Here is a 26,883-nt window from a genome sequence, read left to right on the forward strand (position 1 = left end):
ACTGTTTACCTTTTCACTTACGGTATCCATTTTTCATTTGTCACAGAATCTGAAATAAAAATACACTGTATACAACTGTGTAATGTACTCATTCTATCTTTTAAAAATAAAATTAAAGATAACTGTTGTCATGCCATAACCTGTCATTAAATTTTAGGAAAAGCACAAAGACTTAATTATACATGATTTCTTCCCCTTAATTCTTACAGAAGTACTCAAAAGCAATATCAAGGCCATTTGTTTATTACCCATAAATAATATAACGATGCCATATAACTGCAAGTCATGCAACACCATGATTTCAAAAGGATGAAAATTACTCAAGGGTAACAGAAAGACATATGAGGATTAAGGTTTGCCATCTAGAAGCATGTCACCAACAATAATTTGCCTGTAAGAAGTGGCATAAAATATATTGCCTGAGATCAAAAAGAAATGGGCCAGTCACATAGCTAGAATGAGATAACAGACAACTTGAGTATTAACCAATACTTACGAGTCATTAAAAGAATTATAAGGGAGGCTCAACAGATACATGGAGCTTCCACAGAGGATTTATGTAAAGAGACACTTAAGAATCACATGGGGTGGTGTTGTGCAAGATGACATGAGGCAGACTGTGATTTACAGATAAAAAAAATCCACAATGATAAAGCCACAGATGCAAAATACCAATGTTACTTAAAATTATTTTAAACAAATCACTCTCATTTCATATCCAAAGGATATGCGTATGATTCACTCGTTTAAAAATGTTTTGGTCAGACACTTCTTAGCATCCATTAATATGACAATAGTTTTAAGAATGAAAAGCTGTATGTTTATGTGTGTGTGTACACACACATACATATATGTGTGTGTATGTCCATCTGTTAAAGTGAAAAATGTTTTAACCAATGATCTTGACTTCCAAGTTCCTAAAGAATAATCTAAGGTTAACTGCTCCATGCACAGAATCAATTCCCTGTATAAAAGGGTCACCCCAAGTGGGGTTTGCAGAACCTTTCGATCAGGCCTGTGTGCCACCAAGCCAGATCGCTTACAGAAAAACTGGCCAAACTAATTTGGGTAAGTTGATAAATTCTAATTCTGGTGGTTCTTAAACCACCAAAATCACACCTACTTCCATTATTATTTTGACATAGTGAAGTCAGTATCTGGAAGTTAAAACATATCTGAAGGGGAGAAGGAATGAGGATATTATTAACATGAATGTCTAAAGATAATATGACATGTGATGAAGGAGGTGTAGTAATCATAGTCTGGGCTTGACCACAGAAATAAACTTTGTAAATCCATTACAGCCTTCAGGGTAATGCATAAAAAAGCCCTTGAAATTAAAACAAAACCTAATTAGACTATCTTTTTGGATAAACAAGAAACAATTTTTCAAGGCTTATAAGCAATTGAAGAGGTACGAGAAGGCTAAGAATCAAAATCTGAGGTAAATAACAATACTAGCCATTTTAATTTCTACCTTGTTTTACTATCTTTTATTTGAAAACAAGGAAGTATAGAGAATGGGAAAACTAATATGGTCTACTTTTTTCCTCAAATTACCTATATTTCAGTGTGATACACAAGGTAGAACTCAAATATTTAAATTTAAAATGCTCAGCAACACAAGTTGTTTTTTTTTCATTTCATGACTGTCTCCAAAACTGTCCATAATTCAATTATCTGCAAATTTAATCACTTTAAATGCACTGGATCTTATTATTTAAAGATATCAAATACTAAGTAAAATAATGTCTAAAATTATTGCCCTACAATCTGAGTTTTTTATTTTCAGACTGAATTTATTTTAAGATATTCTTATAATACAAGCACAAAAAGAATCTAAAATTTCAACCATTTAGCGAGGTAAATGATATCAGATATCAAACTTGTTTCCACAAACTGACCTGGTCTAGCACTGGAATATCTAAAACACAGAATCACTAGTTTCAAGGACCATATTAATATGAAGTGACCTAAGTTTTTAATTATAAATCTTCATTTAGAAAAAGAAAATAAATGGTGGTAATACTTTTGTACTCCAGTTGTCAATACAGGACAGAAAAAGTTTTCACCATTCCCTCAAATATATACTATGAAGTATACATAAAAATATGTTGCAAAGTCTGAAAAAGTAGGTATATTTCTTGAAAGAAATGAAAACCTTAAATATCTGAAATCCGTGGTTCTCAAAATATGGCTTATTGAGTGTTTCCCAGACGGTTTACTAGGCAGTCTTTTTTTAAAGTTTATACTTCTGTATTTGTAATTAATAATTCAAGCATACTATACTTAGGAAAGGCTATGCTACCACTCTTAAGGTCTATAACTTAAACCTATTTCTGCCATTATATGACTACATGACTCTGAGCAAAGGTTCTTTTCTCAGATTCCAGATCCAAGAAAGAAGAAAGGTGAAAAATGATCCAAAAGTCCTTCCTTAAGTTCCACTTTACAGAGCAATGATACAGTATCAACACAATGTTATTTCACTGAAAATAGCCTGATTCTCTACATATATATATTCCCATGAGATTTTTTGCATTCACAAATAGGATTTAAGTACATAACATGATCTATCCATAAATGTCTTTTAGAACTTTTGTTTTAGCACAATGATCTCAATCTAGTTGAGACTACTTTGTTCTTTTACTTTAAGTCTTGTATTTTATCCTTCTCTACAAGACAAATCAAAATTGCTTCTTTTCACACTTCTAATGTCCTATGTTTACATTCAGAAATACAATGAAAATAAAAACAGAAAGCAACATGATGCAGTCATGAGTCAGAATAGTGTTAATTTTCATCATGACTGTTAGTAATTTGCTACATGACTAAGGGCAAATTATTTCCACTCTCTGGGTCAAAGTTTCCCTCCAGTAAAATGGATGGGATGAACCCAATGACTTCTAAATTCCTCCTAAGTCCCTTAACATTCATTACACCTATAGCATTTTTAATTTCCTATAACTTACACAAAATCTGCTTACACAATTTATAATCTCTGGCCTGATGTCAAGTGATTAAAGTGACATTTCAATAGAAAATCTCCACATTTAATCAATAGTGGATTAGCCAATGACTCAAAATCTGAAGGTGGGGCCATAAATGAGTGCTATTACTAATTTACATAGAAATTAATTTATAAAGGCAGACTGCTTTAATAAACCATTCATATAAGAAGCATTACTAGAGATAATCCTTCAAATAGTCTATATACATGCATTTTCTATATAAATGAAACTTATACTTTTAATTAGAAAAGCTTTAGATGATTTATTTTTCTGAAAATGTCTTCCATACTTGCTTGTTTTCTTAAACATCATGTTTAAAACAATTTAACTTTTTGTTCACAACTTAGGACCAACATTTCATCTAATATCACAACACAGAATGGGACCTCAGAAGCTAACTCATAACTCAAACTGACTCATAAGAGTTTACGCCTTGGCTTAAAGTCCAGGGGGGAATGACGAGGTTCAACTACTTCTTAAGGCAGCCCATTCTACCCTGAAGTAACTGATACTAAGGAAGACTGCCTGACATCAAAAGCAAAAAATTGCCCCTTTGCAATTTCTATCCTTTGATCTAAATTCTACCCTCTGAAACAGCAGAACATATCTAATCTCTGCTTCCACAAAACAGCCCTTCAAATACTTGAAAATTGCTCTCATCCACCTTAAGCTTAATTTTCTCCATGCTCCATTCCTTTAAGCAATCATCACTTGTCAGGAATTTAAAACCATTAACTACCCTGTTATCCTCTGAAATCCAACTAAGCAATATCTTTCCTAAAATGAAGTGCCCAGAATGCAATACTCCAGATGACAGTCTGACCTGAAAAGAGCACAGTAGCTATAGAACCACCCTAAAGCCGAAAACTATCCTCTTAACAGAGCCAAAGATCTATGAGACTGTGAGTCTACACTTTCCACTAAATCTCAAAATATCTTTTTCATGTGACCAGTTGTCTGGTCAACACCTTTGAATCTTGTACTAGGGGAGCTGATTTTTTAAAACCCAACAAAAGACTTTATATTTATTCTTACTACATTTCAGCTTATTTAATTCAGGCCAATGCTTCAACCCATCAAGATTTTAATGACCTTTGCCCTCCTACCTTTGTGTCCCCTCCACCTTAATAAACATACCACCTCTGCATCCAAGTCATTGATAAAAATATTAAATAATGAAGCCAAGCACAGTCCCCTGAGACATCACACTTGAGAGTAAGGCAAATTGGTATCAAGCCAATCAATAACTGGGTTTGTTGAGAATCCAGTTAACTGTACTGTTCAGTCCACAATGCTTCAACTTTTCCACAGTAACAGCCTATAAAGGATTTTGTCACATGCTTTACTGAAAACTGATGTGGCAGCCTAACCCCATCAAAAGAAGAATTAATTTATTCTGGCACGACCTTTTCTTGACGAAGTCGTGCTGGGTCTTTTTAATTACTATTTCTTTTTTTAAAAAAAATCTATGTAATAAGCATCTCTTTAATAATACATTCAAAAATTTTTCTAGTAATCATTCAAACTTACTGAATTACAGTTTCCAGTTCAATTTTCTTTCTGCATAAAAAAATTTTTCCCAGCCTTTGTACCCCTTTTCCACTTTCCATGCTCTATCAAAGATAACCTAACAATGGTGAAGCAATCTCCTTGGCCATAGGTCACAGCTGAAAGGGACATTAGAGGTTATCTAGTCCAACCTTCTCATTTAAAAAACTAGGAACTGAGACCCCAGGATGAAACATCTTGACAAAATCAGCGAGTAAGTAGCAGAGAAAACATATGAACTGAGTTGAAATAGAACATTCCTTCCAGTGTGCCATGTATCCATCATCTTTTCACAAGCATGGTACGGAGTATATATGGACCTCCATTTCACATATCCAATTAGTTATCCAAGTCTTGTCAATTGTACCTCTGTGTTTGGTTTCCACGTTTGCCTCTCACAAGGCCAGCACCCTAGTTCAGGTCCTCATCACCTCTGCTCGATTGCAACTGCCTCTTAATTGGTCTTTCCACCCCAAGTCTCTCCCATTTCCTCTACATTCATTCACCACACAGCTACCAATGAAATATTCTTAAAGCACAGATATGACCACGTCACTAGACTGGCTCTCTATTCCTTTGAAAGCAAATCCAAACTCGCTGCTATTTAAAGCCTTTCACACCTTTATTATACATAACTCCCCTTCCCCGTCTCAGTTCAGACCAAAGAGCTCTCTTGACATTCCTCACACACAACATTCTATCTCCTATCTGTGCCTCTGTGCAAGTTTGTCACCCATGTCTGACATATACTCGTTTCTCATCTCCCCATCTTTATATCCCTATTTCTCTTCAAAGCCCAAAACAAGTATCACCTTTTTGAAGCAATCTTTCCATATGCTCCTCTCCTCCCCAAGTTACCAGTATCTTACCCATAAAATTACCCTGTATTTATTTTGTACATATTTTGTATACAAATTATATTTGCATATGTTATCTCCTCCTATACAATGTAAGCTGATAGCAGGAATGGAATCATTTTTGTCTGTACTTATCAGGACCTGGCAGTGCCTGACACAGAGAAGGAACTTGATTTTTGCTCACCGGCTGATTGATTTTTCTCACCGGCTGATTGATTTTTCTCACCGTCATCTATATCTAACTCCCTATTTGGCTTTCTTTATTCTGTCTTTTCTGGTCTAATCAATTTCTCTGGCAGAGATGACTAAAGTAGAAGAAGCTTTACATTCTCTCCACTATTAATCAGCCATGATTCCATCCCTTTCCACAAGGTACCTTAAAAATTATTTATATGGTCTTAGCTTTTCTTACCAGCCTCAACTCGGTTCCTGCCCAGGTTAGGATTGCTAACATGGTTCTTTCAAGCCCATGACAGACTTTGCCATCCTTCATCTCTCCCCAATACAGCAATCCTCATAGAGGCTAATACATAGGACCGTACTGTCCCCAAACTAAGAGTCCCCTACACTACAGATTATTTTTGGTTCTGACTTGTTCCTTTCAGTTTTTTTCTGCTTCCCTCATCTCTCACTTCTTACAATGGCCAGATAGCCTCTTAGCCTCCTCCTATTTTGTTGTTTCTCATCAGCTGAGAACAGGGAAATAAGCAATCTTCTTACCACAGTGTCCAAATAAAAATATTTAAGTTGTATCAAAGGCCTGAAGTTCTAGCCCTTAAAATACAAGAGCATTTTAGTGCACAGGTTTTTGGGACTTAGGGACCTTTCATAGTATAATCCCATTCTGTAGATTTAACAGAGTAACTTCTATTCGAAGTGTCACAATCAAGTGTGAGAAAAATGAAAAAAAGATTAAAATTCTCTCTTATTGTGTACTATAAGGAGGCCTAAAATAAAATAACAATAGAAATGCATTATGGACCTAGGCCCTTGCAGGAATCTACCAATATTAAATTGTATTCTCAACTCAGGCTCAACTCAGCATTTACATTCTTCAGTCAAACATTTCCTCAGCATGCCAGTTTTTTCTTTGCCAATTCTAAGTACTGGAAACTGAAGAAATATCATCTAATTTCAAAGCAGGAAAGTCAATAAGGATAACTAGAATGGTATTTATCATTTTAACAAGATACTGATAAAAGACAATTTCTGGATTAATTATTATCCACAATACCAACTGTGCATCTCCATAAATTATATATTAGGTTTACAACACAAAGATATAGAATAGGGAGAATCATAGCATCATAAATAGAGAGATGAAAGGGACTTTAAACCTCATCCTTTTACAGATGAGGAAATTTAAGCCAAGACAGCCTAAGTGGTTTGTCCCAAATCACTTAGGTAGTGGAATCAAGATTTGAACACAAATCTTTTAGCTCCAAAAACCAAAGATCTTTTCACTGCACCAATTCTTTTACTGCACATGTGGCATGAAGTAATTCAAAACCTATAACCTCCAAATATTTGACTTTATAAAAATATTCAACATCATTTGCAGACTTGGAATCTAACAGCTACTAAATTGTGATCACCCTGAAAATATCCAAATTTCCAGGATTATCACACTAACAGAATTATGTTAATAATGACATAATCCCTTACTAATCACAGATATTGCCATTCTCTGTGATCAATGTGGTAAAACAATTTTTAATAACTGAAATATAATAAAATCTGATCTATGCAGCCAGTATGGCTGGACCATAGAGTACATATAGGGAATAAAATCTAAGATTTGAAAAGTAGTAAGGGTCCAGGTTGTAGAGCTTTAAATCGCTTTATATCTGAGACTAGAAGAAATAAGGAGCCACAGGAGTGATATAATCAGACCTATACAGATAGAAAAATCACTTTAGCACCCGTGTGGAAAATGGTTGAGAACGCAAAACACTTGAGGCAGGAAGACCAACTGGGAAGCTATCGAAATGGTCCAATGAAAAGGTGATAAGGGCCCAAATGTGGTGGTTGTGTGAGTGTAAAGAAATCATAAGATTTGATCCCTGACAAAATGGAAAATGCCCTGGATTTGGAATCAACTATTACTAGCTGTGCAATTCTAATGTCATTTAACCTTTCCAGGTCTCTGTTTCCCATCAATAAGACAGGGATAAAACTACATAAATGATAATAATTATGGATCACTATGCTAAGCATGGATCACTATGCTGAGTAAAATTATATAAATTTTTGTGTGTCTGTGTGTGTAAATCACATATACTTGTAAGCTTGAAATGAGCTTAGATACCAATTACTCATACCCAATTATTTTAGTTAGAAATAAAGAACTGAAAACTGCCACAAAATTTTGCTACTTAGACAAAATGCTAATAGTCTCTTAACTAAACAAGAAAGTAGGAGCTAAATTTAGTCTGTTCTTTGAAAACTAGCAAAAAGGAAGAGATTCATATGTAATCAAATTCTAGGGAAATTTAACAATCTGCAAGCCAAAACCTAGACTTTTTAAGGACACTCTCCATCACCGATTCCCTCCCTACCCCCTCTTCCTACAGCTAATCTGTTCCAGTGTCACTTAACCCAAAATCAGTACATACAGTCTAATAAAAGCTATTCCTTTGGCAAAGACTCAAAGTATGCTTTCTTTTCTTGAAATTAGGACTCAGAAATTCTGAAATAAGCAGTTCCCATAATTATAAGCCTGACTGAAAATTCAATTTCATGACATTAGTACCAAAGGGAAGTGAAGGAAATATATGGACACTAGAGAACAAGGGAGAGGGGAGGAAGACTTATTTTAAAATGTTTGAAGCACTTTTTTTAAATGTAAGGTAATCATGGACCAATAGGAAAACAACAAGAGATAGATGTCTCATATCAAGCAATCAGGGTAAGAAGAGCAACTGAATCAAATCATCTGCCTTTGTCACATTAAATCTAAGTACTTGATTTTGATTAATGTGACTGAATTCTACAAATTTTACATTTCATATTAGAGAAAACTAATAAATTTTTTTTTAACATTTATAGTGCTAATCAACTCTCAACTTCAAGAACACAAATGTACAAAATATAAATAGAAGCACAATTCATCACTTTTTTAACATAAATTATAATTTGGAGATCTATACTCAGATCTGTGTCATAGCATCCTATGCTAACAGATTTGGAATTGGAAGGAATATTAGAGAATAAGATCAACCCTCTCATATTTTTTCAGGAGATGAAGCTGAAATCCATTTACGTTAATGGCTCTAAGTGACATCTTAAGTAGCAGAAGCAGGGATTCAAACCCATATCCTTTAACTCCAAATTTAGAACAAAACCATCCATGCCACAAAAATCACCAACTATTACTACTGCTAGTTGGTGCTACTATGTACAGCTTTCTCCATCATGCCAGGATTATACCTTGATTTACTACTAGCAGAAGGCATTGCTGTTTAAAAATCTGCCTTTTTTCTTCCTAACTCAACGTGGCCCTTTGTATCTAATCTAAAAGAGAAGATATGAAGTAATGACACTGCCTTAACATTCTAGAATAAACTGGAACACGTTAGTTTAACTGTTTTTTAGAGACCTTAGGTATCTACACACTCATTCTAATGCTTCTGTTAGTCTTCAAAACCATTTTTTGGAACTCCAACATTTTTGGAGTTGATTTCAGAAGCAATCCATGGACACAAGAAAATTCTCATTTCTTTATAGTCACAACTATTTTAGCCACAAAACAAATTTAAAAATCTATTACCCAGCTTGATCATTTAAATCACCAAATCTGGCTTCTTTATTGTCACAGGGCCTACTTGAAACCTTGCTGATTTCCTAAAAAACCCTACAAAGTCATTAAAAACAATTACCAGCTTAATAACAAGGAGGTTTTTGTTTGTTTTTTAAAGGAGTTCAAAACTTCTCTGGCAGAATTGTTAACACAGGTATAAAATAATTCCTGCTCACTGTGATTAAATTAATTACAGTCATTAATTAGGCAATGTAAAATATCAAATGATGAGAAGTAATTAAGATGCAAATAGTTTAAAATCATTTTAAAACTTGTATTTATCTTCTTGCTACAATACCTATTATAAATCACATTATATTAGGCTTCTGAAGTGGAAATGGATAGACTGCTTCCAAAGTTACTCTGACAGCACTTAACACCACTTTTCATTCTTTTTCATATTATTTTACTAAAAAAGTAGAATGGTAGAATGAATAGAGGGCTAGCCATGGTTTCAGGAAGACTTGGTTGCTCGTAGACAGAGTGCAGGACCTAGACTCAGGGAGTCCAGAGTTCCAGTCAGGCTTCTGGACCAAGTCACTTCTAACTGAGTTTTCTCAACTGTACAAATGAAAATCATAGTATGACCACCTTTACAGGGTTGTTTTTTGTGAGGATCAAATGGGATAATATTTGTAAGTGCTTAGTGCAGTGCCAGATACACAGTAAGTGGTCAATAAAAGTCAAGTTTCCCCAAAGGAGATACCCAAATTGTGTTACATGTATATATACAGAATATATAAATATATGTATGTATGCATATGTATACATATATGAATGTATATGTGTATATATATATGCACACATTAGATATAACATAACTGAATATTACTGCACCTCTAGAAATTGTATGTGTGATGAATAAAGAAAAACATGTAAAGATTGCCAACTGGTAACTCAAAAGAAGACAAGTTCAAGGTAACTCCTTAACAAGAGTTACATGAACTGATGCAAAGTGAAGTGAGTAGGGTCAAGAAAACACTATACATCAGTAACTACAACAAGGTAAATGGAAAGAACTACAAACCAAAAAAATCAAAAGTATATGTAATAAAATTATAAAGACCAAACATTCTTCTTCAATGAAGAAATATATAAGAAGATGCTCCCAATCTGGCCCTTCATGGAAGTATTACTTCTACAACTGTCATACACTACACGTTTTCATACTTTTTCAATCCTCTCTAAAAGTATACTATTTGTCATATAGGATGACTCTTTGGGAGGAAGAAGGGAGGAATACTATGGTTATGTAAGAAATAGAAAATATCAATAAGAAGTTATTTTTTAAAATGCTAGCTTCCTTTCTTTCCCTCATGACCTGCCTCTGATATATATTAGCTATGTAACCATGGGCAAGACATACCCTTACAGTGACCCAACCAATTAAAAAAGACTAAGTGACAAAAATTGTATTTTGATTTGCATTGGTGGGGAATAAGTTTATAAAACAAAGTTCCTCACATGGTAAAAAAAAAAAAAAAAAAAAAAAGAAATCAGTTTTAAAAAAAATATTTTTCCTTAGTTTTCCTCATTGATAGTGGTTTCTACTGGTAAGTATTATGACTGATGCATCTTTTTAAAGAACCATGGCTGCCCATCTGTCAATGATATTTACAGTCGAGTGGATTAACATGCACCCTGCTGAAAGAGTCTAAGCAGTACAAAACTGATCTGTGCTATACCTGAATTCAACGTTCCAAGAATTAGTTTCATAGATAAACACTGATCTTTTTCATGCACTTAAAAAAAAAATCAGACATAATGTGATTCATAGGTAACTATATTAAAAAGAAACTTTAAACATAACTTTAAAATTTTTACAATAAAACATTCCCTTACATGTTTACAGTTTTTAAAATTTTATAAAATTTTTGATTTTTTGCCAATTCATGCCCAATGATTACCCAATGATTAAACTATTCTGTTTAAAGTTATCCGAAGTTAGTTCTATGTTGAAAATATGTTTCTTAGATGATAAGTAAAATGAAAGACATCATACCAGCTCCATTTAGTATTCAAAAATCAAAATGTTGCCCTTTCCATGAGGATAAAGTAGAAAACACTAGACTTAGGAGTCAGACCTATTCCATCCCCATGCTCACTATATCAGTTCAAGCAAGTCATTCAGTGCCCAAGAACCTCAATTTCCTCATCTGCCAACTAAGTACTTTCCTCATGGATTTGTTGTGAAGGTCAAATATGATCAAATACTTCAAAAGCCTTAAAGCATGAAATAAACATAAGTTGTTATTTTCTTGATTATGCCTATTAGTTAAAAAAGTCATACAAAGTGAGAATTTTATAGTTTTAACTAAATCATTTTTCAAATGAAAAATGTAAGTTTCATGTTATCATAAACATTAGTAATATTTAATACTACTTCATTTTTGCTTAAAAGGGCCTTGATTTTTTTGTAATTTAGCATTCCTTACAATTCTAGACAGCAGGTTGAATAGTCTTCTCCTTTTTGCAGCTATATAAAGCAGATTACAGCAAGGTTTGCAGATTTGTTGTAGTCCTCAAAGCAAGTCAGGGGGGAAAAAAATTGCATTATATTTCACTTTTCATATTTTTTAGACTACTGACCACCTCTCTCACTGTCACTAAAACCAGTTACTGTTTTTGATAATCAGTGAGCAGTTTCATGTATTTTTTAATTTCTCTAATAAATGAAATCCCAACACAAATGCTTCCCTACCTGAAGCTAACATTTACTTTATTTTTTCATTCATTTAAAATAAAACTGCATACTCTGGGTCTATAATGATCTAACAGGCAATAAAGTGGATCATTATTGAGCTATTAAAACACATGCTTTGCTAGCCTCTGTCCAGTCTAATATTTAAAGCAGCAGTCTTTCTCATCTTTCTCAAAATGCTTTAAAAATAACCTCTTAAAATTTACTTTTAGCAAAATGTTTCATCTTAAATTCAACGGTAATTTAATTTCCAATACAATATGTTGCTTACCGTAGTGTTATCTTTGGTATAATGATTTTCCCCTATAGGGTGGTACATATACATGAAATGATGTTCTACATAATGTTCCAAAAGAGCAAAGCACCACCAATGGTAATGATGTCAGAACCAGCTGCTTTGGAGTGTGCTCCCCATGAGAAACAACAATGTACATACCAGAGTGTGTTCATGCTCTGCCCTTCTTAGAGATAATAAAAGTAGTAACATAAATCTGATACCATTTATGTATGAAGAACTACAATGGATGCAGGAACATGATGTAATAACAAGAACAAAGTAGCTCCAGGTCAGAAGACTCACTTGTGGATCTCAGCTGTGAGATTTGTCTGTCAGTCTCTCTGGACCTGTTTCCTTGAGTGACACCAGTGTCCTTCCAAAAATTAAATGAAATTGTGTGCAACAGTGTGCTTTACAAAACACAATAAGATTTCAATATTGCAATATTCTTTAGAATATGCAAATGCCTAATACAACTTGTAGGTGAACATACTAAGTGTCATTACTGTAATCATTTTATGATTTCTCAATGAACTCTCTATCCAAGTTACATTTTAGTAGCCTCTATAACCCTATGTCATAAATATCTATAGCTGATCAGTCCCAAGCTTGGCCACTAACTAGTTCTATGATTTTGACAAGTCATTTCATTAAAACTCAATTCTAAGCCATAAAAAAGTCAGATGACCATTTGTAGGCTATTCTAGAAAGGGGTTTCTTACTCAAGTTTGCATTCAATTAGATGGCCTATGGGATCCTTTCCACCTCTAGCTCTCTCAAGTCCCTTTCCAGATGTAAAACTGTCTGCCTCCATAAGGTTAACTTAGAAAACCAAAGATTTATAATAATAGACAATATTTCAAATAAGGAATAAAGTTAGACATTTGACATTTTGATGAAGCTTGGCAACTATTTCTTAGGCTTAAAAAGTTATTATGCAAAAATGTAGCCAGAAAAGCAGACATGGAATGAAAGGTGGCTTTCTGATGAATAACACCAATTGTATCCACTCATATGTAAGCTCCTTGAAGGCAGGGATTTTGAGTTTCCGTATCCTCAGGGACTAACCCAATTACTTAGATATAATCTGGACCTTGAGAAACACTGAGTGAAATGAAATGAATTTGTTTATTTCTTGGCTTAGATCTCTTTGTTGAGATTTTCTAAAAGCCTCCCCTCCAAAGCTGTATTTCTTCCTTCCTGACTATATTATAAATCTTATGAATTAAAAAAATTAGCAAAACTTATAGAAATCAACATAGAATTGAAATTCGGTGCTTTACCCAACTGATAAATGGTCAAAGGATGTGAACAGGCAGTTTTCAGAGGAAGAAATTAAAGCTATCTATAATCATATGAAAAAATGCTCTAAATCACTACTGATTAGAGAGATGCAAATCAAAACAACTCTGATACCACATCACACCTATCAGATTGGCTAACATGACAGAACAGGAAGATGATAAATGTTGGAGAAGATGAGGGAGAGCTGGAACGCTAATTCATTGCTGGTGGATCTGAGAGCTGATCCAACCATTCTGGAGGGCAATTTGGAACTATGCCCAAAGGGCTACAAAAATGTGCATACCCTTTGACCCAGAAATACCACTTCTAGGGCTGTGTCCCCAAGAGATCATAAAAATGGGAAAGGGTCCCACATGTAGAAAAATATTTATAGCAGCACTCTTTGTGGTGGCCAAAAACTGGAAATGAAGGGGATGCCCATCAATTGGGGAATGGATGAATAAATTATGGTATATGAATGTAATGGAGTACTACTGCACTATAAGAAATGATGAACAAGAAGACTTCAGGGAGGCCTGGAAAGACATATATGATCTGATGCTGAGTGAAAGGAACAGAACCAGAAGAACTTAAAATCTAGGTTGTACGGTAGTGATTGTAGAACAATGAAAAGAAATAAATAAATTTTTAAAAAATTTTAAAAATAAAAAAATTCAGTGCTTTAAAATGACAGCAAGAATGACTACTATGAAAAAGAATGTTTACAAAGCAATTTTAATATGTGAGTTAATTGTAAACTGTTATCTCTAGTTCTGTACTGAAGTCTAACTTATAGTATATGCTTTGTTATGAAGGCAATTCTGAATTCTCAAGGATATTCCAATGGAGAGGAGGGTTTGTCAGGTCTTAACAAGCTGGAAAACCAGAGAATGAGCTGGTGACAGATTTCTTAGAAATGATCCTAAACCCAAAGCTGGCCCACAGGGTGATATAGGGAATGTATGGACATGCTGCAATTTTGCACTGATGAAAGTACCCTAGTACATTATACAACTCTGAAGGACTGAAGCACAGGTATTAACCCAATGGATATATTTCAATGGAATTCACTTTAATCATAAGTTGTATAACCCATGATAGAAATACAGAATTCATAATGACAATTTAAAAGCATTAGAAAAGGATTATAGAATGAAAATACCATATTAACTAAAAACAGATTACCAGATATAAGGTCTTTAACATGGAAAGAAACATCTTGCCTATTATGGAGGCTTCAAGCACTGACTGACTCAACAAAAAGCTAGGTTATATTCGTTACCCTCCCAGTCTTGAATTCTCCCATCTTGAGCTTATTACTTAAGAATTCAGGTAAGCTCCAAATAATGCACCAACCAGCAGTATGAATTCTTATCTTGGTCCTTCCCCTAGGAAAAATCAATATTGAGAAGAGCAAAGTAGATACCACTTTTCCCCAACTCCTCCAAGAAATGAGGCTTCTTCAAAAGAGGCAAACAGAAAAGGAAACAAGAACATGATAAAGAAAAGCAGCTACCTCTTTTTCTGTCTTCTATTACAAGTACAAAGCTGTTGGCACAGCAATGAAAACCTGTCAACACCAAAAAAGTGGACAAAACAGCAGCTATGACCAAGAACTTCCTTTTAACTTCCACACACATTAAGTAGCAAAGATTATTAGCTTTGTGGTGAAGAATACAAAAGATTCATTAACTTAAAAGACAGAACATATAATCACTGGATTTTAGAGCTGGGAGAAGAAAACTAAAGCCTAGAGAAGTTAGTGTTCTGCCCAAAGTTGTAGAAATTTGTGGCAGAACTGGGTATAGCAGCCACCAACAGCTGGCTGCTGGTTCATCTCTTTTACCACTGCACCATATAACAAGCCATTCATTTTGAAACAGATAAAACCTAGTGCTTAGCAGTGTATTACTACACACAGCATACAGCAGAGAACAATAAAGTTCATTTAAACGGGATGGTGAAGGAACAGCACAGTATCAGTTTTGCTCACAACCAAAAGTTGATTTACTAAAAAGCACACAACATCGTGGACATAACATATACTTTGCTAGACTTTGTAACACATTTAAATGGGGACAAGGAGAAAGGAGAAGATTTGGTTGCTATTTACAAAATAATCATATTTTATTATGCTGCCTAGGAAAAGTAGTTAACTAAAATTGTATTTCAAAAAAGTAAATGAAACAAAGTTGCCTTAAAAATTTTACCAAAAAGGGAAAAGAATTCTTAACTAAAGGTACAATTCTAATATTCTATGAAATCCATATGATGTGGCAGCATAGTAGTGCAAAAAGAACACAGAACTTGGTTCCAAGAAATCTTGGCTTGAATCTCACTTTCCAAATTCCTGACTTGTTTTATACCTTGAAGAAATCAAAAACTCTCTAAGCCTCAGTTTCTTCTTTTTTCTGAGACTAAGTCCCCACCATCTTGCCCACAATGGAAGTTGCCACACAGCCTTTCATGGGCCTCATCCCAATACTGACTGGCATGGGAACCTTGATCTGTTCCAAGTGGTCTCCCATTCCCAGGTGCTCACCATACTGGTGCGACACTTGGTGTGTATATCTGACTGGCTAAGCCCATTGCAGGTCAGAAGTTTCTTGCTTCTCCAATAGCAAGGATTACAGGTTTGTGCTACCATGCCCATCCAGTTTGTTCATCTTTAGATGAGAATAGTACCTGTGAGCACATACTTTACAGGGTTATTATGATGAGATGAGGTTATGTAAGACATTCTTCATTTCCACGAAAAATTTTTTAAAAAACTTAATTGTGAAGTGTGTTTGTTCTGACATTTTTAGTTACTAAAGTTTTCTGCGATTTCTGTACACAGATTTTATTTTCTTGCTTATGGTACACAGAATTCTACCAGCAAAAAACAAATAACCTTACTAACCCTAGAAGATAAGGTGAGGGGACTTCCTTATGGTAATAGATGAAAAATGGACATAAGACCATAATGTCACTTCTAAGTGATTTAGAGATGCAAAAGACTGGAATCATCATGCTCAATCTTTCAATACCTATCCAAAGCTCTGGAACTAATAAATATCATTTTCATTGTATATTAAATAACTTAAACGTTAAACAAACTTGCCACAGAAAACGAAAAACAAAAATATTAGAGGAATACACAAAATCTAGTCAAATGCTTTAAGGTGTTGACAAAAAAATTTAAATGATTCTGACATAGTAATGCCTTATTTAAGCATTGTGTTATATGTAACTGAATTTTCCAGATTACTAAAGTTTTCAAGTTTCCAACTTTGGAAAAGTTCTGATTGAAATCTTTCAAAAAGTACAGTTACTCACAAGGTGCCACAACCAAAAGATAACCTCATCCAGTAGCAGCATTCTGGGGTAAGTTTCTGAATATTCCAGAGAGGCTGGTCTTCAGCTGAGAGCACAGCTACCAGCCTATCACTCACAAGCTTTTTAATTTGATAGGAACTGCCAGAAGTTTGACTGTCACTCCAAAAGGATGAGAAAGAGGACTTTAGTGGAAGAAAAAGGGGATCAAAAAAATAATTGAAAGCTTTTTTAATAATGCACAGTCATCACTATGCAAAATTAACTATTGTATTCTACAGCACTGCACTTTTTGGCTTTTGCTTCCTCCCTCCATGCCCAGCTAAGCTGACTCTCTACTGCTATCCCTGAGCCTACTTCTTCACGTCTGTTACTTTTCCATCCCTAACTCCCTCATAGTTTAGAAAAACAGTAAAGATTTTAATGTCAACATGAGTCTTCATTCCTTCCTCAGTTAAACCTGAGTTCAAGCCTCTGCCAGGTAGAAAACAGGAAAATAATTTGAAAGTATGAGAAAAGCCATTACACTTTGTATCCTTTGACTCATCAATCCAATTATAGTGCAAATACTCAAAGGAAGATAAAGTCAGAAAGGTCTGATATACCTAAAATACTCATGGCAGCACTTTTTGGGGTACGGAAAATAAACCAAATAAACAGAAACAAGGTGGGTGTTCATCAACTGAAAAATGGTTGAACCAACTGTAGAATTTATGAATTAAATGGAGTATTATAGCAAAATGATCAATATGAGAAATTCAGATTACCATGGCAAAACTCATAACAACTGACACAGAGTAAGGTAAACAGAACCCAGAGTAAAATTTTATACAAATTCAACAATGTAAATGAAAACAACACTAAAACACAGTCAAATAAATTAACTGCAAAGACAAATAATTCAACACAATCCTACCTTCTTTAGAGCTGAAGAATGGTGGACTAAAGGACATGAATACTGCACATAATGTGAAATGGGATCCTTCCAGGAATGAGTTCTGCTTAACTCATTTTTGGTTTTCTGCTTTTCGTATGAGGAAAAGCTCAAAGCGTAGTGGGGTAACATACAGGAGGAAATAGTCAAAGAAACTAGTACTTTTTTTAAAAATGAGGTTTCTAAAAACAGCTCGTAGGACTTAAACCTGACCATATACCTGGATCATGGCTTGTCACCAAGGCTTTAAAAAAGCAAGACTGATTTTTCAGCCACAAGTCTTGAAAACCACTCAGCACAGATCCTTCACTAATAAAAGAAAAGTTTATGAGTCCAAACGGATGACTATGGAACAGAGCACAGGGCTTCACTGGAAGGGCTCTACGATGACTCTTTCCAATGTGTGAAGCTCTGGTTTCCTAGGCTGAGTTCCTGAGTTTAGACAACCCAAAGCTTGATCTTAGGGTAACTGGGACATCACTTCAAGTCCAGCTCCCCTCCCAAAAATCCACAGCCACAGACTAAATCCTTAACTCTAGTGATTCAAATAATAAGAGTAGCTCATATTCTTGTAGTACTTCAGATAAAAAACACTACTTACAAACACATATATACACATGTATGTATGTAAAAAAAAAAATAAAATTTATCCTTCACAATCCAGGGAATTGGGCAGAAGCATTATCCCATCTTATAGATAAGGACACTGAGGCTCTGATATTAACAAGTCAAGCTCATACCTGAAACATGAACACCTTTCAATACATTATTAAATATCCAAAAAATAGTTATCTTGTACTTGAAAATCTCCAATTATATAGAACTCAATTACTCGAGGTTGAGCATTTCATTTAGGGGCAGCTTTAATAATCACAAAATTTTCCTTTCATTTTGAGGACAAATTTGCTTCCTGGTAGCATCCATTCAATCATCCTAACTCTGCTTCCCACAGACAAGCTAAACAAAACAAATTCACCTTCCACATGACAACTCTTCAAACACTCAGATACAGTGAGTATATTCTCTTCTAAGTCTTCACAGGCTTAGAGGTACAGCAAGTCTTCACATGATATAGTTTCAAGTGTCTTTGCTATCTGGATTAAACTCCAGCTTTGCAATACCTTTCAACAAATGGCAATGTCCAGAACTAAATATAACATTCTAGAAAGACTGTGATGACAAAGGACCCTATACATTTATTAATAGAGCTTAAGATTGTGTTTGCCTTTTTGATTAAATTATCAAACTGCTGGTTCACATTGAGCTTGAAATTCATTAAAAAACCAGGTCTTTTTGACTTTAGCTTTCTAGTCACATCTGCCCCCTTCAGGTTTAAGAAAAAACTGCACAAAGGCTAGTCTTTACATTTCCACTGAATTTCACATTACCTTTTGACCATCATTTCACATCACTGAAATCGTTTTGGATATTAATTGTCATCTGACAAAATAAGTCACTGTTCAAAGTACTGCACAAGAACAGGACCAAGGACAGAGCAAAGAAAGGATTCATTATAGACCTCACACCAGGTTGATATCTAATGTCTTGCCCACTGGTCACCAAAAAAAAAAGAAAAAAGATCAGGCTAGGGAGATAAGGTGGAACAAAGACACAAGCCTCACTGGTTTTTGGAAAACAACTATACTACTAATAATAAATACTTTGATATCAGATTGCTTGTTAATGTGGCTTCTCTGTCCAAAACACCAATGGAATGCACAGACTTTTGATCAGTAATCCATCTGTTACTGTGTTCCCTAGTACTTAGCACAGTGCTTGGCACACAATATGGTCTTACTAAATGTTTACTGATTGACAGGTCAATCTCCTTAAGTCTTTTATGACAGTACTTTCTGACTAATTTTTCGTTGATAAGATATTGCAGTAATACCAACCATCTCCTTTTGGGTGACCTGCAACTTCTAATTCTTTAGAAACTAAGAATTCTATACTTCATAGCCACATACAGTAAAAGAATACTGGTGCTTAAAAAGATAGACTTTTGTTACAGGGAATAGCCTGGGATTATTAAAAGCAAAGAGAAATTTCTCAAATGCAATTCAGCCTATTTTCCTCCTCCTATTTAATTCTGTACCCACTTCACTATCCTATATGAAGCATCTGTCCAAAATATATTTACTGATGGATCACCTCTACTTTATGAATAACAGAATAATGACAATACCTGATATTTAAGTATGGTATTTTAATATCTAAGCATTTTGCTTTTCTGATCCCACATGATCACAGCAACCCACTGAAGTAGATGATTACAAGCAGTAATGTATTGTACAGATGAGGAAATAAAGCTCTGAGAGGTTAAGTTACTTACCCATGGTCATGAAGCTACTTAAGTAAAGGAGGCAGGATCTGAACTTGGGCCTCTCCTGCCTCCTGTCAGCACTCATTCCACTACATGACACTGCCTATCAATTCAGAAGCACATGCTCTCTTGTCACCTAGTCAATGTTGCAAACAAAAGAAAACATACATAATCACGTGCAGGGACAGCTAGGTGACACAGTGGATAGAACACCAGCCCTGGAGTCAGGAGGATCTGAGTTCAAATCCAGTCTCGGAAGACACTGGACCCTTTTAACCCTCACTACCTTATAAATAAAATGTGCCAAGTAACTTAAAAGGCCTGATGTTTCTTCTCTGTGAACTTAAGACTACATGATGACTTGTATGAGCTTCTATGAGCCAAGTACATCAAACAACAGAGATTAAATCTGTGTGGATCTTTTAAGCTACTGATAACTGGATATGAAAATGATTGCTAGTACAAGGTTACTGAAACCATGAATCAATTATTCCTTTAAGATAAGAGGAATTAAGTTATCACAGTCTACATAGGAAATATATGGAAGTCCAAAGTTAATACTTTGAGATGCTACAGAGCCTCTTCTGTACAGAAGGCTTTATAAGCCAAAACATTAATTTATGTATTATATTCCTGGTAACCTAAGATCTTATAATTTAAAAATAGATATCCTTCCCCCAAAACAATTGATTGTTTTATGGCCATTCAAATGTCAGTGAATGTTTATACTATCAGTTACATATCTGAGTCAGAGGCAACTTTTTTTTTGACAGGGACAACTGATAGAGACACTGAAGTCTAGAGCTATGCTCTGGGCAACGCTCACACTGCAAAGCATGAGCCCCACTATTGCCAAGCTAAAAGATGCATCTGCATAATACTAACAAAAAGATATGTTCCTATTTTTTTTTTTAATGTTAACATGCCTTCTAAGGACATCAAATGTCCTCGAGTATAGGACATATGGCCCTCTACTGAAATGTGCACAACTCCACTTCCATCTACAGCACAGATTCCTAAAATTGCCTAGGAAACAAAAGACAGGGAAACAGAGAGAGAATGTGTATGTGTGAGTCCTGGTAGAAGAACCTACAGTGACAAGGAAATCAGTTACATAGGCCTACATAGGAAGCCATCTACATGTATCAGTGACAAAAACTAAAGAGCACATTTATAAGCATTATTCCTCAGAAACCTATATACTTAACACTAGTGAAGGACAAGGGGAAGGAGGAAATAAACATATCAACTATATTTTGCTACTACATTTGTTTAGAAGCTAAACATGTTTTTATTTTTAAAACTAAGTACATGAGTTTATGTATGTATTTTATTCACATAACATGGCATTGGGTCCTTTTTGCTGATGTAGAATCATGCCACCCTAAGGAACATTATACCCAGGGAGAAGGAGAAAGCAAATCTTCCATGCTGCTAGTTGCTAGACAGTCTATTGGGGAGATGATTCTGCCAGCTGGTGCTAAAAACAAAAACAAAAACAAACCCAGACATGACTCACACTAAATTCAAACATCTTATTATGACCAAGGCAAAACAGGCAAAAACATGACTTTTTACAAGAGTGCTAGACCTAGAGTCAGAAAGACCCGAGTTCAAATCCAGCTTTAGACATTTAGGAGTGCATGCCCCTGGCAAATCACTTAACTTCTGTTTGCCTGTTTTGTTGTCTGTAAAATGGGGAAAACACCACCATATACATCAGAGTTGCTGTGAAGGTCAAATGAGATATTTGTAAAGCGCTTAGCAGAATACCTGGCATACGGTTAAGTAATTAACAAAAGTCTGCTCCACTCCTCCCTTTTCTTACTGGATTTCGTGTATCCTTACATATGTACATATTTTCTCCCTCAATAGAATTGAAGGTCTTGAAGACAGGGACTCTTTCTCTTCTGTCTCTGAGTCACCAGTTACTGGCACCAAGGCACTTAGTAAACACTTATTTGGATTGATTACTACACTGTTAAGTTAAGCCATATATTGCCCTTTTGAAACTCTTGGCTGCCCTTCAAATTCAATTTAAGCAGATTTCACTTGTATCAAAAACACTGCCTTCGTTTTGTGTGGGTTGTAAATTGATTTGCCCTGGGCTCTGGCAAGCCAAAAAAAATGATTTTACACCTACCAAAACAATATACCTGTTTAGTTAAACTTCAAAGACATTAACACCACGAAATGTTTCCTTAACCCATGAAAAACTAGAGGTTTGTTAAAGGAAAAGTCACCTATTGGCCTCTTAAATTATCACTGTTGTGGTATTAAGGAATCAGAAAAGTCTGAATTAAGTGGCTAGCAAATCCAAGGGGCATTTCCGCTCAGTGAAATCTGGTGAATAATGATGTCACTGAGTGGTCAGGTAGCTGCTTCAATGTTCAAGTCTCATAATGACAAAAATAATTCTCAATAAAATAGAAAGCAAATTTGTATTATATTTAAGTACATGTTTCCTTTTAACTAAATGTCCATGGATCATATGGATTGACTGAACACTTGGCTAATCTTAGATCTGCTGCTATAAGAAAAACCAAAAGAAAAGAGGCTACGCATGAATAAAGCCAAAAGCAAAAGTCTTCCTCGAAACAGTATCTGGGATTCTTACATGTGACTTTTCTTACAACTTCCTTTCTAAAAACTTTCTTCTTTGTGAGAATATTTCAGCAGATCCGTGGTTTCATCAATGGGGCGAGTGAGTCCCTTCACTGATTCAGATCACAACTCCTCCACACCTGAGTAGATGATTTCATGAGTTGCTGTGGCCAAAGACTTCTCACCTGCTGCCCCACGTTTTGGTGCTGAGTCTCTCCAAACTTAGCCAGGTGGGTCCTCAGAGGACAGTCCCGTCGTACTAGAAGCTTTTCCAGACCTGACAGGGCTTGCACTCTGCTGGCATAGCCTTCAGGAACTCAGGGTCTCTTCCACCTGCCATGAGTCCATTAAAAGCCTAGTCCTTTAGTGGACTTTTGTCGGAACTCACCTCTGAAATCATAATGGAAATCAATGGGGAAATAATTCAGTATGCAAATTTTAAGCTTTATACACTTTTCAGGAACATCTCTGCATACAAGGTCCTCCTTATCTAGTTTCTTGACGTTGCCACTAATCAGCTACATGTCTACATGACACCCATATATCCTGAAGAAACTGAAAAATTTAAGCAAATTCCTGAGTGTTTTATCTACTCACTGCTAAATGTCTTGATATTTTAAACATCTATCTGGTTTAATTGTTCAATTTTCATATGAACAATTACTATCATCAATGTAAACTTATTCTGTATTTTTAAAAAATTAATAATGTGCATTTACATCTTAAGTATCTGAGGTATTAACATATAGTGGACAGAAAAAAAAAATTTGGTCTAGAATAGACCTCAGAAGCTAGTCATCTGTATGCCCCTAGGTTATTAACTCTCTGGGCCTTAAGTTTCCTCTGCTGTAAAATGAGGCAGGTGGACTCAATTTCTTCCCAGCTCTGTTATGCAATTACTAGAATAAGAAAGGTAGAATAGGTGCATGTCACTGCTCTTATTTCCATTTACTGGATATTACTCTTTATATGTAGACTTAAATAGAAAGCTTATTTTTCTCAACCTCTTATTTGAAGAAAAACTTCACTTAATTACTCAGACTGTTATCTTAGCTTTCTCTCCCTAAAAATTGGTATGGCAGCTGTCGACTAACAAGCAAAAATAACAATAATAACAATAATAATAATCTCCCTTTAAACTATCGTAGAGTCATAGATCTGAAGCTAAAAGGGACAACAAACCCAAGCCTCCTATTTTACAGAGAAGCCCAGGTAAATTAATCTCATCTAATGTCACACAGGGCAAGAGCAGAGTTAGGATTTGAACGTAGAGTCTCTGACTCCAGATCATAAACCATCTAGGTCAACTTTCTTCAGATGTTTGTGAAAGGAAGCAAAGATGCTTTATTTTAAAAAGAAACCTACAGAATTCTGCAGACTCAAAACTAGAAACTAAAATGTATTTAATGTTATCACATGACAGTACCTTTAGAGACACTAAATACAAAAGCATTAATACCTGTATTTGGAATGTGATATACAAGTGATCATCTATTCCTACTACATGATACATACACTAAGTATTTTCTTTAGAACTGGTTCCTTTGGCAGCACAAATAGGAGTTCATAACTATAAGATTTTAATTGTCCTGCACACATCTCCACATTTTACAAAAACCACCTTTAACACTAAGACAAGTCCCAGTCACTTTAAGGGGCTGCATCTGAATGCCATTCAAAAGACTCTGATGAATAAAGGCTAGTGCATTTATAACTATGGCATATGCTCTTATAATAAACTGCCACACAGGACAAGGATTTAAATGTACAACTCTTGTCAGAATATTGATATTCTTTGTTCCCTATTAGAGCTTCTGACAAGAAGACAAGGGAAAGAGACATTTCTAAGTATAAAAATCACTTTGCTGGAGTAGGTTCCTCTTTAACCAAAATTCTGTTATTTAAATGAACAAATGTAAATCCTCTACTTCTGATCTGGGTGAATTTACCATGCTCTTTTTACAAACAAAACATAAAAACAAACCATTTCATGAAATTAGTCTCATTTAGGATCTCACAGGTAATGATATCTGAGATTTTTTTCAAATATTTTATACAGATGAAACTCACCTTTTGTAACAAATTTAGTACTAAATAGTCACATGAATCAAAACATTGTCAAATCATATTTTATATATTCCTATCTTCTCCCCTTTTGCACAGATGTAACTGCTTACCATAGGGGTAGAAAATTATGCGGTAACATTGTGCTGATTATGTTAACCAGGGAATATGATCTTTCTTTGGGGTGTCAAGCAGCAAATAGCCTTTACATTAAAAGGACAGAGAATCATTTCAACATAATGATCTTACGTGAAATTCCTGTGGGCAAGTCTTTCTGTTAGGCATAATGGAAAGAGCACTAGATTTGCAGAGACTTTGAAACCCATGCAACACTCACTAGCTGTATGACCATAAGAAGGTCACAGCCTCGTTTATTCTGCCTTAGGTCCCTCAACTATAAAATGAGGATAATATGACCTGTGACATCCCCTGAACAAGAATGTCATGAAGACAATGTTTGTGAAGTTCTTTGTAAAACCTTAAGTATTACAGAAGATAATGCTACTTGGCCCTGTAATTTAGCCGGCATTGGAAACTGGCATGAGGACAGCTAGCACCTTCATCAGAGCCCAGAGAAGTGAAGTGACTTCACCAGGACTCCAGGTGGTATGCCCAAGAGGAGATGAGAGCTCAACTCTTCTACCATGCTGTCTCTCCCAAGAGTCAAATATTAAATCACAACTTCTCTTGCCATTTCTTATTGCTAAATGCTACCCTCCTATATCTCCTCTCCATCCTGGAGAGTCAACATAGGGTAATAATAAGTAAAAATAATGGACTATGACCCAGGAACCAGGGTTCTCAGTCTCAGCTTTGTCACAACTGTGACCATCAATAAATCATAGTATCCCTCTGGTCCTCAGTTTCCTAAACTGTAAAATGGGCATTTTCAACATGGCATATAATAAAACTTTTTCATAGTGTTGTTGTGAGGAATGCTTTGTGGATTAAATAGCATTTTCTCTATAAATATAGTGGTCATCAGTTGTCTCCCCTAGCTCTAAGACTAGGGCTCTTAACCCTTCTAGAGTCATGGACCTTTCAGCAATCTGATAGAGTATATGGACCACTTTTCATAACCATGTTTTTAATTACCTAAAATTATGAAAAAAAAAACAAACAAGCCACTAATTATATTGAAATCCAGCCACAATTTTTTTTTTTTAAAGTTCACAGGCTTCAAGACCATCTCAGGAGACACAGAAAAATAGCATCGCTATCTTAACTTCCAGGTCAAAACTGGAATACTACCTATATTTCCCAAACTTAACATTTCCCACCTCAATAGCTTTGAACAATTAGTTCCTCCCTCCCCCAAAATGGATTCCTTCCTAATCTCTACTGAACAGAGGCTATGACTTTCCTCCAGGTTCAATTCAGATATCATGTTCCGTTAGAAGCCTTTCTGATCTCTCCCAACTCACTAAACTGTCGATGCTCATTTACCTCACATTACTTTCTATTTGCTTATCTGTGTACATGTTGTGTCCTCAGCAAAATGAAAACACTCTGAAGAAAAGGACTTCTATTTCTATCTTCGAAACACCAGTCCTTAGCACAAAGTCGTATCAGATACTTACTAGGTTTCTGAGTAATTAAGTTGAAGACAAATATTATGAAGACAAAGGGATCAATAAATTCCTTCAATTCCTCTTCATGCAGATAAACTGACAATAGCCAGTACAAGTACAATGGTACTCATCAGTATGATCTTGTCTCTGAACAAGTCAATAAGTCACATCACAGGGTGCATTAATGAAGCTAAATTGACCAATTTGGAGTCTCCTCCCAAAAAAGATTATGCGTGGGTGTGGGAGTGGGAGTGGGTAAGAGAATGACAGATTATTGAGTTCCCGGTAAATCTAACAAATTTTAAAAGAGCAGGTGCTCATTTCAGAGTTAGAAGGAAACTTCAGTAGACTACATCTAGTACATTATGAGTCAGCATGGATAAGAACAAATCAAACCAAATGAAGTTCATTTCCCCTGCTGACACAATTACTAGACTAAAACATGAGAATGTCTTGGATTCACCAAGAAATTTGACAAAAAGGTGATATACAGTCAGGTGGGTTTAGACCTGACCAACAAAGCTCTAAAACTATTCATTAATGGACTGCTATCAACCTAAGGGGAAGGTCTCCAGTAGAACACTAGAGGACTCTG

General features: G+C 35.2%; 1 protein-coding gene across 7 annotated transcripts in view; it reads right to left on the reverse strand.

The window, feature by feature from the left end:
- The window catches only part of TSC22D1 (TSC22 domain family member 1), a 157,725-nt gene that overhangs the window by 118,982 nt on the left and 11,860 nt on the right, over positions 1 to 26,883 (reverse strand). For 2 of the 7 annotated variants that reach the window (XR_011968817.1, XR_011968816.1), the window contains exon 3: positions 22,839 to 23,043. The exons of 4 other annotated variants lie outside the window; for them this stretch is intronic. Coding sequence is in view for 1 of the 3 variants with exons in the window: in XM_072617175.1 (XP_072473276.1) it covers positions 23,001 to 23,043 (43 nt within the window). In the remaining 2 variants the exon portion in view is untranslated. Of the gene's footprint in view, positions 1 to 1,540; positions 23,044 to 26,883 lie in introns of those variants that run through there. One more of the 7 variants, XM_072617175.1, reaches the window with a different exon arrangement.

The sequence above is a fragment of the Notamacropus eugenii genome, chromosome 6 (assembly GCF_028372415.1).
Source record: "Notamacropus eugenii isolate mMacEug1 chromosome 6, mMacEug1.pri_v2, whole genome shotgun sequence".
Taxonomy (NCBI): Eukaryota; Metazoa; Chordata; class Mammalia; order Diprotodontia; family Macropodidae; genus Notamacropus; species Notamacropus eugenii.